This window comes from Coloeus monedula, assembly GCF_965178545.1.
Source record: "Coloeus monedula genome assembly, chromosome: 19".
NCBI classification, from domain to species: Eukaryota; Metazoa; Chordata; class Aves; order Passeriformes; family Corvidae; genus Coloeus; species Coloeus monedula.
In genome coordinates, this window is record NC_138799.1 from 699,541 (window position 1) to 713,678 (window position 14,138).

General features: G+C 58.8%; 1 protein-coding gene across 6 annotated transcripts in view; it reads right to left on the reverse strand.

Annotated features, from left to right (window-relative positions):
- Window positions 1–454: 454 nt before the first annotated feature.
- The window catches only part of PIK3R6 (phosphoinositide-3-kinase regulatory subunit 6), a 29,760-nt gene continuing 16,076 nt past the window's right edge, over window positions 455–14,138 (reverse strand). For 4 of the 6 annotated variants that reach the window (XM_082293802.1, XM_082293799.1, XM_082293800.1 and 1 more), the window contains 14 exons: window positions 12,881–12,950; window positions 12,326–12,509; window positions 11,500–11,647; window positions 10,482–10,568; window positions 9,446–9,899; window positions 9,142–9,241; window positions 8,265–8,381; window positions 7,723–7,833; window positions 6,114–6,204; window positions 5,716–5,786; window positions 5,394–5,484; window positions 4,908–4,978; window positions 3,806–3,918; window positions 455–3,148 (listed from right to left, as the gene is read on the reverse strand). In XM_082293802.1, coding sequence (XP_082149928.1) covers window positions 2,992–3,148; window positions 3,806–3,918; window positions 4,908–4,978; window positions 5,394–5,484; window positions 5,716–5,786; window positions 6,114–6,204; window positions 7,723–7,833; window positions 8,265–8,381; window positions 9,142–9,241; window positions 9,446–9,899; window positions 10,482–10,568; window positions 11,500–11,647; window positions 12,326–12,509; window positions 12,881–12,950 — 1,865 coding nt within the window. In that variant the 3' untranslated portion in view covers window positions 455–2,991. Of the gene's footprint in view, window positions 3,149–3,805; window positions 3,972–4,907; window positions 4,979–5,393; window positions 5,485–5,715; window positions 5,787–6,113; window positions 6,205–7,722; window positions 7,834–8,264; window positions 8,382–9,141; window positions 9,242–9,445; window positions 9,900–10,481; window positions 10,569–11,499; window positions 11,648–12,325; window positions 12,510–12,880; window positions 12,951–14,138 lie in introns of all 6 variants that reach the window. The other 2 variants (XM_082293803.1, XM_082293804.1) reach the window with 2 other exon arrangements.

The window sequence follows — 14,138 nt, forward strand, 5'->3', positions numbered from 1 at the left end:
GGCACGGGAATGGCCCGGTACCGGCACGGGAATGGCCCGGTACCGGCACGGGAATGGCCCGGCGCGTCCCCGTGCGCAGGACCCCGGGATGGCTCGGGCTGGAAGGGGCCGCAGCGATCACCCAGCCCAGGTGCCCCGCGCAAGCCGGGGAGCGGCGGCTGCTGTTCCGTGGGCTCAGAGGGACCAGCCCGGGGCTCGCCCTCATCCCGGCCGGCCGGGGCGCGGGGGACACGGACGGGAACCACATGGCCCGGGATTGTGTCCAGGTGGTTCTGGAATGTCCCCGGTGAGGGGAACTCCACACCCTCTCTGGACAGTCTGTTCAGGGCTCGGTCACTGCACAGGGAAGAAATCGTACCTCGTGTTCAGGCGGAACTGCGGGGCGTCCTTCCCCAGCCGCGTGCAAACACACAACAACAACCAACTGGCAGTTTCAGCTTGGGTTGGTCTTAATTCCTTTCAATCGGCATTAAAAGGATTGCACCCTGTGGTACAGATCATCCAGGACACCTATACAAATAATTTATCATCCATCTACATAATTTACAGCTGTACAGAACAAACTCTGGACACACAGCCCACACTCCAGCCCAGCCCAAAGCCTCTTGGCTTTTTGAGCATTTTCTTTGTGTGTACAAAACCCACAGTGAAGCCCTGAAGAGGCAGAGGGTGCAGAGCCACTGGTCACCCCTAAAGCCCCACATTACCCCAACAACAACAGCTGCTTGTGCAGGGCATTCCTGACTCGTCTGTGAGCCTCCTGCCTCCCCTCAGCTCCCTTCAGGGACAGAGTGTTTGCTGCCCGAGGCTGGCACAGGGGAGCACAATGTTTGGGTTGTGAGGTGAAAACTGGAGAACCGAATTCTGCTGCTGAGATATTGCAGAGTTGTGACTCCTGTGGGGGAGTTTAAGGCTTGAGGGCTGTGCTTGGCTCTGCAGAGAGCGAGGAGCTGCATCTGCCAGCATTCCAATGGGGATTCCTTGGGAAATGGCCATGTTGTGCCCAGCGTGGTCTTCCAGGTGTTGGTGCAGCTTTGGGGTTAAACATTTCATGAGACCTTCACACTGCTGAAGATCCTGCTGGCAGCTCTAGAGCTGCTATGCCCCAGGAGTGGGTCAGGGGTTGTTTTGGGTGGCATTTGGAGTGGGAATGAATAAACCTTTGACTTGGGAACAGGAAGGGACAATTCCTGCTGTGCCAGGAGCAGGAATAGGGCTGCCCTGTGCTGGCTGACAAAGATTGAGACCAGGGAAGTCTGAGGGCTGAACCCCAAAGCCTTGGGCATGTGTTAGAAACAGGTGGCCCAAGCAACCAAGAAAAGCCACAAGCTTAGGGCAGCTCTGCTGAGGGGAAACTGCTCCAGGACCCCAGACTGGGATAACTGGGGCGGGCTCTTTGTTCCAGCTGGACAAACAGAAGGGATTTTCCAGAGGTGCCGCTCCCCAGAGCTGGGCAGGCCTGGCACAGACACGGCAGAGGGAAGGGTTTGTCCTCAGCCATGGGGCTAAGGAAGGATTTGCCAGTGCCACTGCAGCACCTGTGGCACATCTCCAGGGATTCCCCAGTATCAGCCAGAGGTGACTGGGAATAGCTGCTAAAGGACACTTCCTTTGGGCTGATGAGCCAACAATCACCCCTGAGTGAAGGCAGCCCAGGGAACGAGTTACCTGGGAGCCAGGACAGTACAGAAATCCTAGTGTCATAGAAGGGATGTCCCCGAAAATGTCCCTGGAGACACTCCAGAAACCACAGATCACATTCTGGAGGTTCATAACACACATCCTATTTCATCCATTATTCCAGTCAGCCACAAACTGGGATGAGGACAGAGTCCTCCTCATGCCTATCCTGAGCGCTGGGTGGCACTGAGCTGGTGGAAGCAGGAGCTGTGCTGTCACTGTCACTGCCCAGCCTGGCCCCTCTGCAAACCAGGGCGGGGTTTCTACACCGTGGGAGCAGCAGAGGAAAGGAACAGGGAAGCCTTTGAGGCCTCCTGCCCGCCCATCAACCCCCACCCTGCTGCATCTCTCACCTGCACAGCCCGAACCAGGACTGTGGGGCAGGCTGGGACACAGGGGCACTGCTGGCTGAGCTCACAGGGGAGGCCCAGTCCTGCTGGGGCTGTAGGGGCTGTTCCTGGGATGTACAACCACAGCAGTGCCACCAGTGCTCGTGAGGCTCCGGATGAGATGTCCAGAGGCTGTGCAGTGAAGCCACAGAAAAATCCCAGGTGGTCTCCAAGGCACAGCTCAGGTGTGGCAGAGCTGCTGTGCAGCCTCATTATCTGCTCCGTGGAGGGCTCTTCTTCCAGCAGAACCATCCACAGCCAAACACATCCCACAGTCTGGGCAGCCTGAGCAGTTCTTGCCCTGCCAAACACCGCACCACATTTCCCTCTTTCACACCATCCATTGTTATCTGCGTTCCCTTTGAACCAGCAGCAGATTTTCACTGCCTTTTACGGAAGCTGCACTGAGCACCGGTGTTCTTCCTTGAGGGCAGGGATACCACGAGCTGTCCTAAACCAGGCTGGGGAATTTGGGCTGCTTTGTCCAGATGTGACACCCTGTGCCAGAATGAGTTTTCCGTGCAGAACCCGACGGTCAGGCCCTGATCCCTGCTGGGCTGTGAGACATCTCCAAAATAAATATTGCTGCTGCCAACTGCCCTGGGATCGCCAGCACAGCCAGCACCACCTCACAGGGATTTCCTGAGTCTTCCTGAATGGAGGAGCTCAAAGCTTTTCCCTGACTTGTGCAAAAGGTCAAAGCTCAGTCCTGCAGCATGGCTGTGCCCTTGGCTGTCAGCCGTGGTGGCACTGTCACCAGCAGGGCATGGCTGTCCCGTCGGAGGTTACCCACCTCTGCTGGGGCAGCTTTTCACACCACTGCCTTTTAAAGTCACCACTGGTGGCTTTTAGTGTGTTTTCTTTCCCCGCATCCTCTCATAACCCCGTGTCATAACTCACACCACCTTTTTTCCCGTTTCCTTCACTGGATGACTCCCGCAAAAGTGTTGATGGGCAGCAGCAGAGACTTGGGCAGGTATTTCGCAAGCCCCACATCTTCTGTTTTGTGAGGGCTGCACTTCATGGTCCTTGTCTTCTGCAGGCAGTAGCTGGGCTCAAGGCAGGGAGACACCTCCAGGCTGGAAGAGCACAAGAACACATTTACTGCGTGTTCAAACCTCAGCTCTCTGCACTGCCTGCTGAGGGAGGGCTCTCACACTGCCGGCTGCAGCTGCTCTCATGCTCCTTTCAGCTGCGTTTGGCTGCAGAGATGAGCTGCTGCGTGTTAGTGTTTGACACAAACCCAGTGTCCTGAGCCTGGCCCAGTGTGAAGCTCAGGAATTCAGTTTGTGTTGGCTGGACCTCAAAGCATCAGCACATCCCATGTCACTGTTCCAGGCACACTAATCCCTGCCATCCCACAGGGCTGGATCCTCTCTCCCCTGCCTGCATGTGCTGGAGACCCCCAGGTGAGGGATGCAGCCCGTGAAGAGAGCAGCAGCAGCATCGTGAGATAATTCATAATTCAGGAGAGCCAAGCCCTGTTTGTCCCTGGAGGTTTGTCCCTGGTTTTCTGCTGTCTCACTGGGAGCACCTTTCGTGTAAAGAACCATTTTGCTCCTCACACCGTCACCCAAAAACACAAATGTGGGAGAGCCCCGCTGTGCCCTGCTTTCCCTGCAGAAGGAACGGGTTTGCCTGTGGGGTTTTTATTATGTATGAGGGTCAGGACTCCCTGGAAAACAGGAGGAGATGCAGGGGAGGTGTGCAGAGCCAGGCACCCGGGGGGTTCTCACCCGATCACATCCCTGTAGGTTCTCCTGCTGTCCTTGTCCAGCCGCACGGTGAAGGGTCTCTGCTCTGGGCTCCTGATCCTGATATTCCGTGTTTTGAACCTGTTTGCCACAGCCTGGATGGGGAGAGGAGGGAGAGCCTGCTGAGGGTGTCCCTCCCCTCCCTGGGCTGGTGTGAAAGGGACAGAAAATGACATTTCTCTGGTTTTATTCCTTAACCCCAGATGTGACACAAAGCAAATCCTTTCTCTGTATTCACAACCTGGCCGTGTTTCGTAAGGACAAACATTCCAAACTGGAAGTCCCTGCACAGGCTGTGAGTTTGGGGTGTCTGCTGTGGGGCAAGGTGTGTGCTCCATGGCCATGGAGGGTCTCTGTGGGCAGTGGGGCTGCAGCACCTCGGTGTTCCCAAAAGCCAGGCGAGAATGGGCAAAATGTGCTGGTTAAAAACACCAGCGGGGAGCCAGAGGGTCCAGGGCCCAAGTGACCAAAGCACAGCAATGTTTAGTGCCACCCAAACTGCAGTGGCACATTACCATGGGCAGCGTTTCCTCTGGGGTCTGCTGAAACTCTCAAGCGAAACAAAAAGGACAGAAGTCAAAATTTCAATCCCCTCTCTTATAAATCCATCTCTCCGAGCTGATAAACAGATTCAGTGAAGTTCCTGCTCCTCGTTTATGCTTTGTTGAATTATTTTTTGTGATCTCTTTTGGGGGGATTAACACAGGGGGGCACCGCAGCTGAAGGTGTGGAGCTGATGGAGCTGATGGCAGAACTGCAGACCCTGCCCTGGACCCAAGTGGGGCCAAGATTTATTCCTCCACTTTGTCCCTGTGGTCACAGAGTAACCCCAGCAGCAGCTCAGGCATTCAGGAGCTCCTGAGACAGGACTCAGTGTGGCACTGACCAGCAGGGAGGCCACTGACCAGCAGGGAGGGCATCTGGGCCTTTGGCTCAAACATCCAGATTTTTCCATGGAAAATAATTGCGAAACACCCTGTGAGGAGGGTGGCCCCAAAGCCTTCTCCTCTCCACAGGGTTGACCTTTCCCTGCTGTTGTAGGGGATTTGGCCCTGCAGGGCCTGGGGACCCCGCGGGTACTCACTGAGAAGGACCGTCCTGCCAGGTTGTTGATCCTGACGATCTCGGTGATGGTCACGCTCAGACAGCCCCGCCCTGTGACAGAAGCAGAGGGTTGGTCTGGGGCCGTGGCACAACCTCGGCTCAGCTTTCTGGAGACCCCTGCCCCACGTTTGGGTGCACTGGCTGTGGGCACACGGGACAGCAGGAAAGGGCGCTCCAGCAGCTCCATGGGCAAAGGAATCGCGTGGGACCATGCTTGGGGCGGAAAGCTCAGAGGCTGTGCTGAGGGCAGGGTGAAAGAGGAAGGCTGGAGCAGAGGGAAGATGCTTAAATTGTGTGTGAGCCTCAGACATGGCATTCCTGAGAAAAACCCCAACCAGACTGTGGGGACACCGATATTCCTGTCACTGCTTCCACCCCCACAGCCCAGACACAGCTGGCACCAAGGACCATGGCCAGATTTACCCCAGTGAGCACCAGGAACCTCAGCAAAGCGGGAAGAACCCACCTGCAGCCTCGTCAGCGGGGATGGCTTTCATCAGCAGGCCCGTGGAGCGCAGGGCCAGGGCCAGCTCCTTCTCCCGGTCACTGAGCACAACCTGCGGGCAGGACCGGACCCTGTCAGTGCCCCTGGCAGAGGGGCTGGGCGTGGGGAGGGCTGGGGACAGCTTTTCACAGAGGTGACCTGACAGGGTCACCACAAGCTCTCTGTCCTTGCCTGGAGAGCAATTCCAGGGAAAGAGGGAGGGTCAGTGTCCTTTTAGGAGAGCCGTGCCCTGCTGGGCATCCCTGGGAGCAGAGACGTTTGGGGTGCCGGGGGCCCCACTCACCTTCCTGTAGGTCACTGTGAGGTCGATGCCAGGGCCATCCAGGGTGTTTTTCCTCTTGGCTGTGCTCAGCTCTGCAAGGAGGGAATGAGGTGGGACTGAATTTCCCTCATCCCACCTGTCTGTGGTCAGCAGAGAGGGATCCTCCCGTGGGATGAGCCACCCCAGCGTCACACACTGTCCCTTCTGTCCCTGCCTCAGGAGCTGAGGCTCTGTGCCAGAGGGATGGACTCACTGCAGCGTCTGTGCCCAACCTCAGGGACAAATACCAGGCATTTCGGGAAGTCAGGAACAAGGAGTATTGCCCATGGCCTGGAGCTGTGCAGGCTGAGGGATGGGGTGGGTGGGCTCTGGGGATGGCAGGAGCCCTGTGCAGGCTGGGGCTGGTGGGACACACCCACCTCTGTGGGAAGGGCTGTCCTGCACCTGCGTCAGCAGCTCCGTGAGGAACACGTCCTCGGCCGGCTCCTGCGCCGGGTCCCGGAACAGGACCTGAAAGAGAGGAGCACCCCTGAGAGGAGCATCCCTGAGGATCCCTCTGTCACCCTGGGGTGTCACACGGGGCTTGTGGCACGGACTGCTCCTCCAGAGCACCCAAGGGGGAGCTGGGACCTCATCATGGCACTCAGGGGTCCTGTGGGATGGGGGAACTGCCCTGGCTCTGCTCCCCGAGCTCCAGGAGTGTGGCAGGCCTTGCCAAAAGCCCCGAGGACCTGGCCAGCAGAGCCACGGGCAGTGTCCCCTGCCACTGGATGTCACTGTGCCCTCAGAGCTGAGTCAGCTCCCAGCCACCCACCCACATCACCGGGAGCACTGCCCCGGTGCTCAGCCAGGCTGAGGTGTTGCTGAGCTTCAGGGGACGCAATTTCTCTCTGATCCAACCCAAATCACCAGGTCACTACAGCCCTATGGACTCTTTTCTTTTCCTGGGCTTGTATTGGGCAAGATGTGCAGAGCAGGTCCTGGAGAACCTCTCCCAGCCACTGCTGGTCCCACATCCAGCTCCTGTGGGGCTTGGCTCACACCTCTGGGCAGCTTCCTGCAGCCAGAGAGGAACAGTGGGGTCCTAACCCCAAAGGGAAGCAGGGGCAGTGTTTGCAGCTGAGGCAGCCTCACGCCCTGGGTGCCAGGAGAGCAGCTCAGGGGCCTCTGTCTGGAAACCACATCTGGAGCCAGTTCCTCGTCCCCTGCTTGAATCTCCCACACTCTCACTGGCAGGTGTTATCTTGGAGGAGAAAAGAGCGGAAGAAAATTCCACCAGAAAATCAAAATGCCCAGCCACAAACCGAGGCCCAGGTGCTCCAAGGACTGGCAGGCTATGGGTTTTTTGGGAAGTCCTGGGGATGCTCCACCAGGAATTATCGAAGCTCTTTGCAAGCCTCGTGCCAGTTTGCCCAGGCTGGGGCTCCTCCTGTGCTGCAATAGGTGCCACAGTGCCTGTGAGCAGATAAATGGAGGTCTCTGCATCATCCTGAGCTTTGGGGGAGCTGCCAGAGGAGCAGGGAGGGGAGGGTTAATTTCATGTGCCCAAATTTAGCTCTTCTTTGCTCTCCTATCGAATGCCAGGCCTCGCTCTGACACCGTTTCACAGCAAAGCTGGCAGGAAATCAATCAAATGCACTGCAGGAAACCCTGCAGAGCCCCTGCAAGGTACAGGGAGGTTTTGGCAAAGCTGCTCAGCAAAGCCCCGCTTGCTCCCAGCATCTAAAGCAGCAGGAGGTACCAGGGCTCCCCCGAACCCAGCAGCGCAGGAAATCTGCATCCCTGTGGGTTGCTGAGCTGAGATCCTGAAATGGCCTTGCCAGGATCATTGGCTCCAGCAGAGCTGGGCTCCAGAGTCACTGGGAGCTGGCAGGGAGGGACAGGCTGGGGGGAACGGGGATCCAGGCTTGGATCTGCTGGAAGCCCCCAGCCCCTTCTGGCTCTGCTGGCTCTACACAGCTCTGCCAGCCCTTGCAGGGCCGCTGGAGGCCCAGGGGCTGTGCCAGCTGTGCCAGCTGTGCCACCCACCTTGACAGCGTGCACCTGGAAGCAGACGGGCTGGGTGCCCATGCGGGCGTAGTAGGCGATGACATCGGTGAGGAACAGGTCGGTCACCACGGCCCTGCTCGGCGACGATGGCTGGGGGGGCAAATCACAGGCTGGGTCAGCCCCTGCCACTTCTCAAAAACCCTGCCACAAAATGTCACACCTTCCTGGGCACAGGCTGAGCGATGAGCTGTCCTCTGCCCTCGCCACTCACAGGGAACGGGAGCTGCACCCGCCTCTCAGCCCTGTTTCTGTCACTGGTGGCTCAAACTGCCGGGAAATGAGAGCTGGGGGGATTTCAGCAAAAGTTTTCTTTCTTGAAATCTGCTATTTCCTGTCCCTTGATCAAAAAAACCCCTCACAGCAAATGGCTCTTGTGGGCTGGGGCAGTGGCAGCCACAGGCAGGGCCCTGGGGAGGGTTTGCAGGAGGAAATCTCTGCCTGGGCATGGAGAGCCCTGCAGGGCACAGGCCCCTCCTCAGGCGCTGCAGGTTGTTTGGGAAATGGGAAGGCTTTCCTCGTACCATGGTGGCCAGCTTGGGGATCATGTGGCACAGGGTGTTGATGTTGCTCTCGTACCAGGGGTCGGCTCTGCCCAGGTACCCGGCCACCTCACACAGCTCCTCGGGGCCAGCGTGGTCCTGGGGGAGAAACACAGCTCAGACTCACTCCAGCCTAGGGATTGTTTGCTTTTCCTGGGCTTGCATTGAGCAAAATGTGAGGAGAACTTGGAGAACCTCTCCCAGCCACTTCCAGCCCTAAATCCAGCTCCTGTGGGATTTGGCTCATGCTCCTGGGAAGCTTCCTGCAGCCAAAGAGGAACAGCAGGGTTCACCGTATCAGGAGCCATAAGGAGATGGAGAGATTTGTGACATTTCCCCATCCCTCCCCTTTCCCTGCTCAGTCCAGAGAAGTTGGCAAACTCATTTAGCAGGTGCTCAAGAACAAAAATGCCATGAGGAATGAAAAGAAGAAATACTGATTTTTATATTGGCCTGTTGGTCGGGGGTCACAGCCAGCTGAGCTTAAAAGATCCTAAATGCAACTGTTTATTTCTCTCTGTCTCAGGCTGTCAGAGGGGAGGGGATGTGTTCAACATAAACTGCAAGTAGTGACTCACAGACCTAAACCGGGGCCATGGCCAAGGAGGTGAAGCCCTCAACAAGCAGCAACTGCTTCCCCTCAGCACTGGGGAGGTGGGAAAAGCAGCAATCCTTGGCTAAACCTCATGGAACCTCCTGCATTGGGGGCCTGGAAGCAGCACTGAAGCAGCTGTGACTCCAAACCGAGCCCCGCAGCTCCGTGTTGGCTCCCACCCTCCTTGCTTTGGGAAGGTGGGAATTCCTGGATCCCCCCGCTCTTCCCCCAGATGCCCATCCCCGGCCGCTGTCAGGCACTCACCGCAGCCGCCGAGGGGTGCGGCTGCCCCGGCACCACGGGGATGTGGTAGAACTGCAGGTTCAGCCTGGGCGTCAGGAACACTCGCCGGGTTTCCCGTTTCCTGAAACGAAAAATAGAATGTCCCGAGGGAAAGGGGCAGAACGCGGCTCCTGGCCAAGGCTGGACAGTGCCAGGACACTGCAGCTGCTCTGCCACCTGCCCCCGTCACTGCCCCCGTCCCCAGCCACTCCGGCTGCTCCAACAGCCTGAAGGGCAAAGCAGCCGCCCTGTCCTGCTGTCCCCCGAGCCCGGCTGGCCCCGGTACCTGAGGGAGTGGTAGGCTTGTGCCAGGCGCCCCAGGATGCGGTCGTCCCCCAGCAGCACCACGCGGGCGGTGTGCAGCCTCTGCAGCGGGGCCGCGGGCTCCGGGGGCATTCCCGACCTCCTGGGCAGCTTCCCGGGGGACTTCCCCCCGGGGCCACCGCTGCCAGCCTGCAGGAAGGCCACGCTGTCCAGCGGGGACAGCTTTTTCTTGATGCCCCCCTTCCTGTGGAGCCGGGAGTGCTCGGTGTCCGCGGCGCAGGGAGCGCACGGCTCCTCCTGGGCGGGCAGGTCCCGCTCGATGCCGCTGTCGGTGGACAGCACGGAGAAGCGGCTCTGCCCGCAGCAGCCACAGTCCGGGAGGATGTCCTGGATCTCGATGGGGTCCAGGTCCTGCCCGAGGCAGTCGGGCTCGCAGCTCTGCGACAGCGGGCGGAGGAACAGCACCAGCTCCTTCCCTGCGGGCACAGAGCGGCCTCAGCAGGGACAGCCGGCCACTGCCAGCCTCAGCCCCGACCTGCCCCCGCTGCCCTCTCCCCAGGCCAGCTGCCGAGCAGAGATCTCCAGCAGCAGGCCCAAGGGCAGCCAGCCTTTCCGTCCCATTTCCCACTGAGAGAGCTCAGCACCATTCCAATCCCAGAATCCCAGACTGGTTTGGGTTGGAAGGGACCTTGAAGACCATCTTGTTCCCACCCCCTGCCATGGGCAGGGACACCTTCCACCAGACCAGGGTGCTCAGAGCCCCATCCAGCCTGGCCTTGGACACTGCCAGGGACAACAACAAAAACAGGCCACAACAAAATCAGGTCCTCTGGGCACATCCTGCTGCAGCCCCAGCTCCTTCACCCCTTCGCTCCCCAAATCCCCTGACCTGATCCCAGGAAGGAAGGCTGGAGCAGTCAGCACGAATCTCCACAAGCCTGGCCTTGGGACAATGGTTCCAAAACTCCCTGCCCAAGGGTCAGGGCTAAGTGACCCCTTTGGGACAGGACCCCCAGGCTCAGGCCCCACCCAGTTCCCCCCAGCCCTGGGGCACTCACAGAGCTGCTCATCTTCTGTCCACAGGTGGAAGCTGATGTTGGGGTTGGGCAGAGGGGTCCCCTGCAGCCCTTCCTGGGGAGCATTCCCTGGGAAAACAAGGATGCTTGGAGCACACGGGAGCATTTCCCCACACAGGAGCACGAACCCCCCAGTGCTGAGCACCGGCTGAGGCAGCCCCAGGGCTCTCTCAGCCAGATGTGAGGCTGTGAGACCTCTGCTCTCACAAACGGAGCCATCACAAAGTGTCCACAACGTTGGTGGGAGGGAGAAATGAAAATGGGGAAACTGAGGCAGGGGTGAAGGACCTCGCCTTGCAGCCAGCAGAGGGACTGCAGAGTAAATGAACATTCCTCTGGCACTGGGCCTCCAGTGCTCGTGGTGATCTGAACCCTCTGATCCCACCAGCACCGACCCTTTAAATCCAGGAGAGCTCTGGGACAACAGTGGGACACTTTAACACTCACTGCCCCCAAAAGGTGATGGTCCCACACCCCTCACTGCCCCCAAAAGGTGATGGTCCTGCTCCCCCCTGGCACCACCGGCCGCTCCTCCCCATATCCTGCACTGGGACAGTCTCCAGCTCTTCTGGGGAGGGGTTGGGACACAGGGAGCAGCCAGGAGAGGAACCACGACCCCATTTCCCTCTGGCTACCCCAGATCTGTGTGAGGAGCTGTGGTGGACGGGGAATTTGTTACAGTCTGTGTGTCCTGAGTGGCACCGGGCTGGAACAGAGCATGGCAGGGATGGCAGGAGATTGGCAGTGCCACCGTCCAGCACACCACAGAAAGGTTTGGGCAGGAAGGGGCCTTAAAGCCCATCCAGTCCCGCGCTGAAGCAGCAGCAGGAATTCCCATTGTCCCTCTCCTCAGTGACAAATCTGCTCGCCAGGGCCAGCTCTCCCTGCTGGCCACGGGGTCACTGCAAGGAGCCTGATCCTGCTGCTAAAGGGGATGGTGGGGACACAGCGGGGACACGAGGGCTCCGTGCCCCGGTGGGAATGTCTGGCTGGGGCTCACCTGCGGGCAGGGAGCCCAGGAGGCCGTGGTAGATCCTCTCCAGCCTGGCCGTGTGCTGGCCCCGCTCCGAGCCCCCCTCGCTCCCCGCACACTCCACGGCCGCCACCACCTGCTGGAACCAGTGCTCCACGTCCCCCGGGGGCAGGGCCTGTTGGGAGAGGGGCTGTGAACACCTGGGAACAGGGAGTACTCCATGGCCAGGGCGGCGGGAGGGGCAGAAGGAGCAAACAAGTCCTGCAAAAATAATTTCCCAGCAGGACACAAACGTCCTCTTGTCCCCAGGAGGGACGCTGGCTGTGCTGGCTGCTCAAAGCTCCTTTTCTGGCAGCTTTGCAGCTGATGGGCACCGTGTCCCTTGGGGCATCTCAGCAGTGCTGGCACTTCAGGTGGCTCTCAGGAGATGGGGACAGCAGGCACACAAAGTGTCCTTGGGGTGGGAATCACCAAGAGCTCCTGCAAAGTTTCTGAGCCGGACATCTGCACTACTGCGGCCCCACAGCTCCTTCCAGGAGGTTTTGGAGAAAACTGATTGAAACGTTTCCCCTGAGAGGTTCCTGCAGTGCCCAGGGGCTCTCAGAGGAGCTGTTTCAGTGGCAAAGCCAACACTCAGACTAAAGATTCCAGACTCTGGCTCTGCTGCAGCCGCTGCTTTCCATTTGAAGGGTGTTTGAGTTCAACCCCAGCCCAGCACTGGGGCTGCCAGGGCTGGAGACCAGCGCTGAGGAGCTGAGGGAGTTTCTCCACTTGCCAAAACACCTTTTGCCCCTCCAAGGTGTCCAGCCAGAGCAGGACCATTGGAAAAGCTCCGGAGGAGCTGCTGCACTACCTGGAGTCGAGCCCTGAGGCCGTGGATGTCGCAGGTGTCACCCAGGGCCGCCTGCAGGGCGTGGGTGACCACGCAGCTCATGCAGCCCCGGGGGCTCTGGGACACCCGGGCCGCCTCGGTGTCGGTGACCAGGGCGGTGCAGATGGCCTCGGGCAGCAGCTCTGGGTCAGCAAAGATGAAAATCCTGTGGGGACAGGAGGGTGGGGAAAGAGGGAGCTGCAGATCCACTGTCACTGACACCAGGGCTGGCAGGAGCAGCTCACATCTCTCTTTTTTGATTATCGCTGTCGATATTCCCCTTCTCCACCCTGTCTCCCCTCCAAGGGCAGCTCCCTGCCTCCCAAAATAATTGGGGACGCAGGAGGAATGTGCCTCTCCCCGTGCAAAGTTTTAGCGAGGTACTGGACGTCACCCAGTCGTGTCCCCCAAAACCACGTGGTTTAGGCCCAGCTTGTCTGTTCCAGCAGAGATTAATTCAGAGTGCTGGGAAAGGACAGGTTTCCCTAAGAGGCCACAAAATAGAAGCCACAGCCCCTGCAGAGAGGCAGCACCCACCTCTCCTGGTAGGGGTACGGGGCGCTGCGCAGGCTTTGCTCGGAGATGACCATCCTTTGATACAAGGTTCCTGGGAAGGGGATAAACACTCGGGGTCAGAGCAGCAGGAGCAGCGCAGCTCCCGGAGCAGCCAGGGCTGCTCCCAGGTGTAGGGGCTGAGGTGGCTCTGCCAAGTCAGGGAACACCCACTGAGATGAGGTTAAACAGCCCAGAACTGGGCCAGAGCTAAAAATAGCCAAGGACAAAGATAGGCCAGGCTCCAGAAAAAGAAACCCCCTTCTATTCTGGGACAATTTCCTGTGTTTCCCTTCCTTTGTTTAGGGTATCATGAGCTTGGGAGCGGAGCTGGAAGCAGGAGGAAGAGCCCTACTGCTGGCCTGGTGTTTGGGGGCATCTGAGGAGCACCAGGGATCTCCAGATCAGGAGAGAGGCACTTCCCCCTCCCCCTGCTCAGGGGTGAGGATCCCTCCTCCTGCCCTGGCTCAGGGACAACTACCCTGTGAGCCCTGTGGTGCTCTGAGGGGGAGATCCCCTCTCTCCACACTGAACCGTTCCTCTACCAAAAGTCAGGGGAGATAAAGGTGCCCTGTGGAGCTCCAGCCAGAGCAGCGCTGGGGAGGAGTGGTTGGGGTGACGGGGGTGGGCTGAGCCTCCCCAAAATGGCACCAAAATTCCCCACCAGGTTTCTCCTGTTTCACCTCCCCCTCACAGGGTGTCTGCACCTTGCTCTGCTTTAAAGGATTGCTTTGGAAGGCTCCTGTTAAAGAGAACTTTAACGAGAAGGACTTTAATAAGAACAGAGGAAAAGAACACAGCCAAAAAGGAAACCAGGTGTTCTTGGGCTTGCTTCGCTCACGGGGCTGTTCCTGCAGCCACCACTGATGTCTCAGTGGCCGCAGCCTGGGGGAGAGCCCAGGCGGGTCTGAGCCGCAATCCCAGATGGAAAATTCCCTTTGCAGGAAGGAGACACCTCAAAATGTACGGGGATGTCCAGGCTGAGAGCAGAACAGCTCATTTCCCACAGAGAAAGAGGATGTATGTGTATATAAACATCTATTGATATCTCTGGCATTAGGTGGGCTGGACCCGGCTCAGCTGTGCCTACACTGAGAGCAGGATGATCCCAAGTTTCTCTGATGGTAACAGAGGCTCAGCAGGCTGAGACCAGGAGAGGGGAACCCTCCCACCCAAACACATTCCCAAAACCCCAAATGTTTGTCCAGTCCCACAGGAATCCCAGCCATGGCTCAGTGCATCA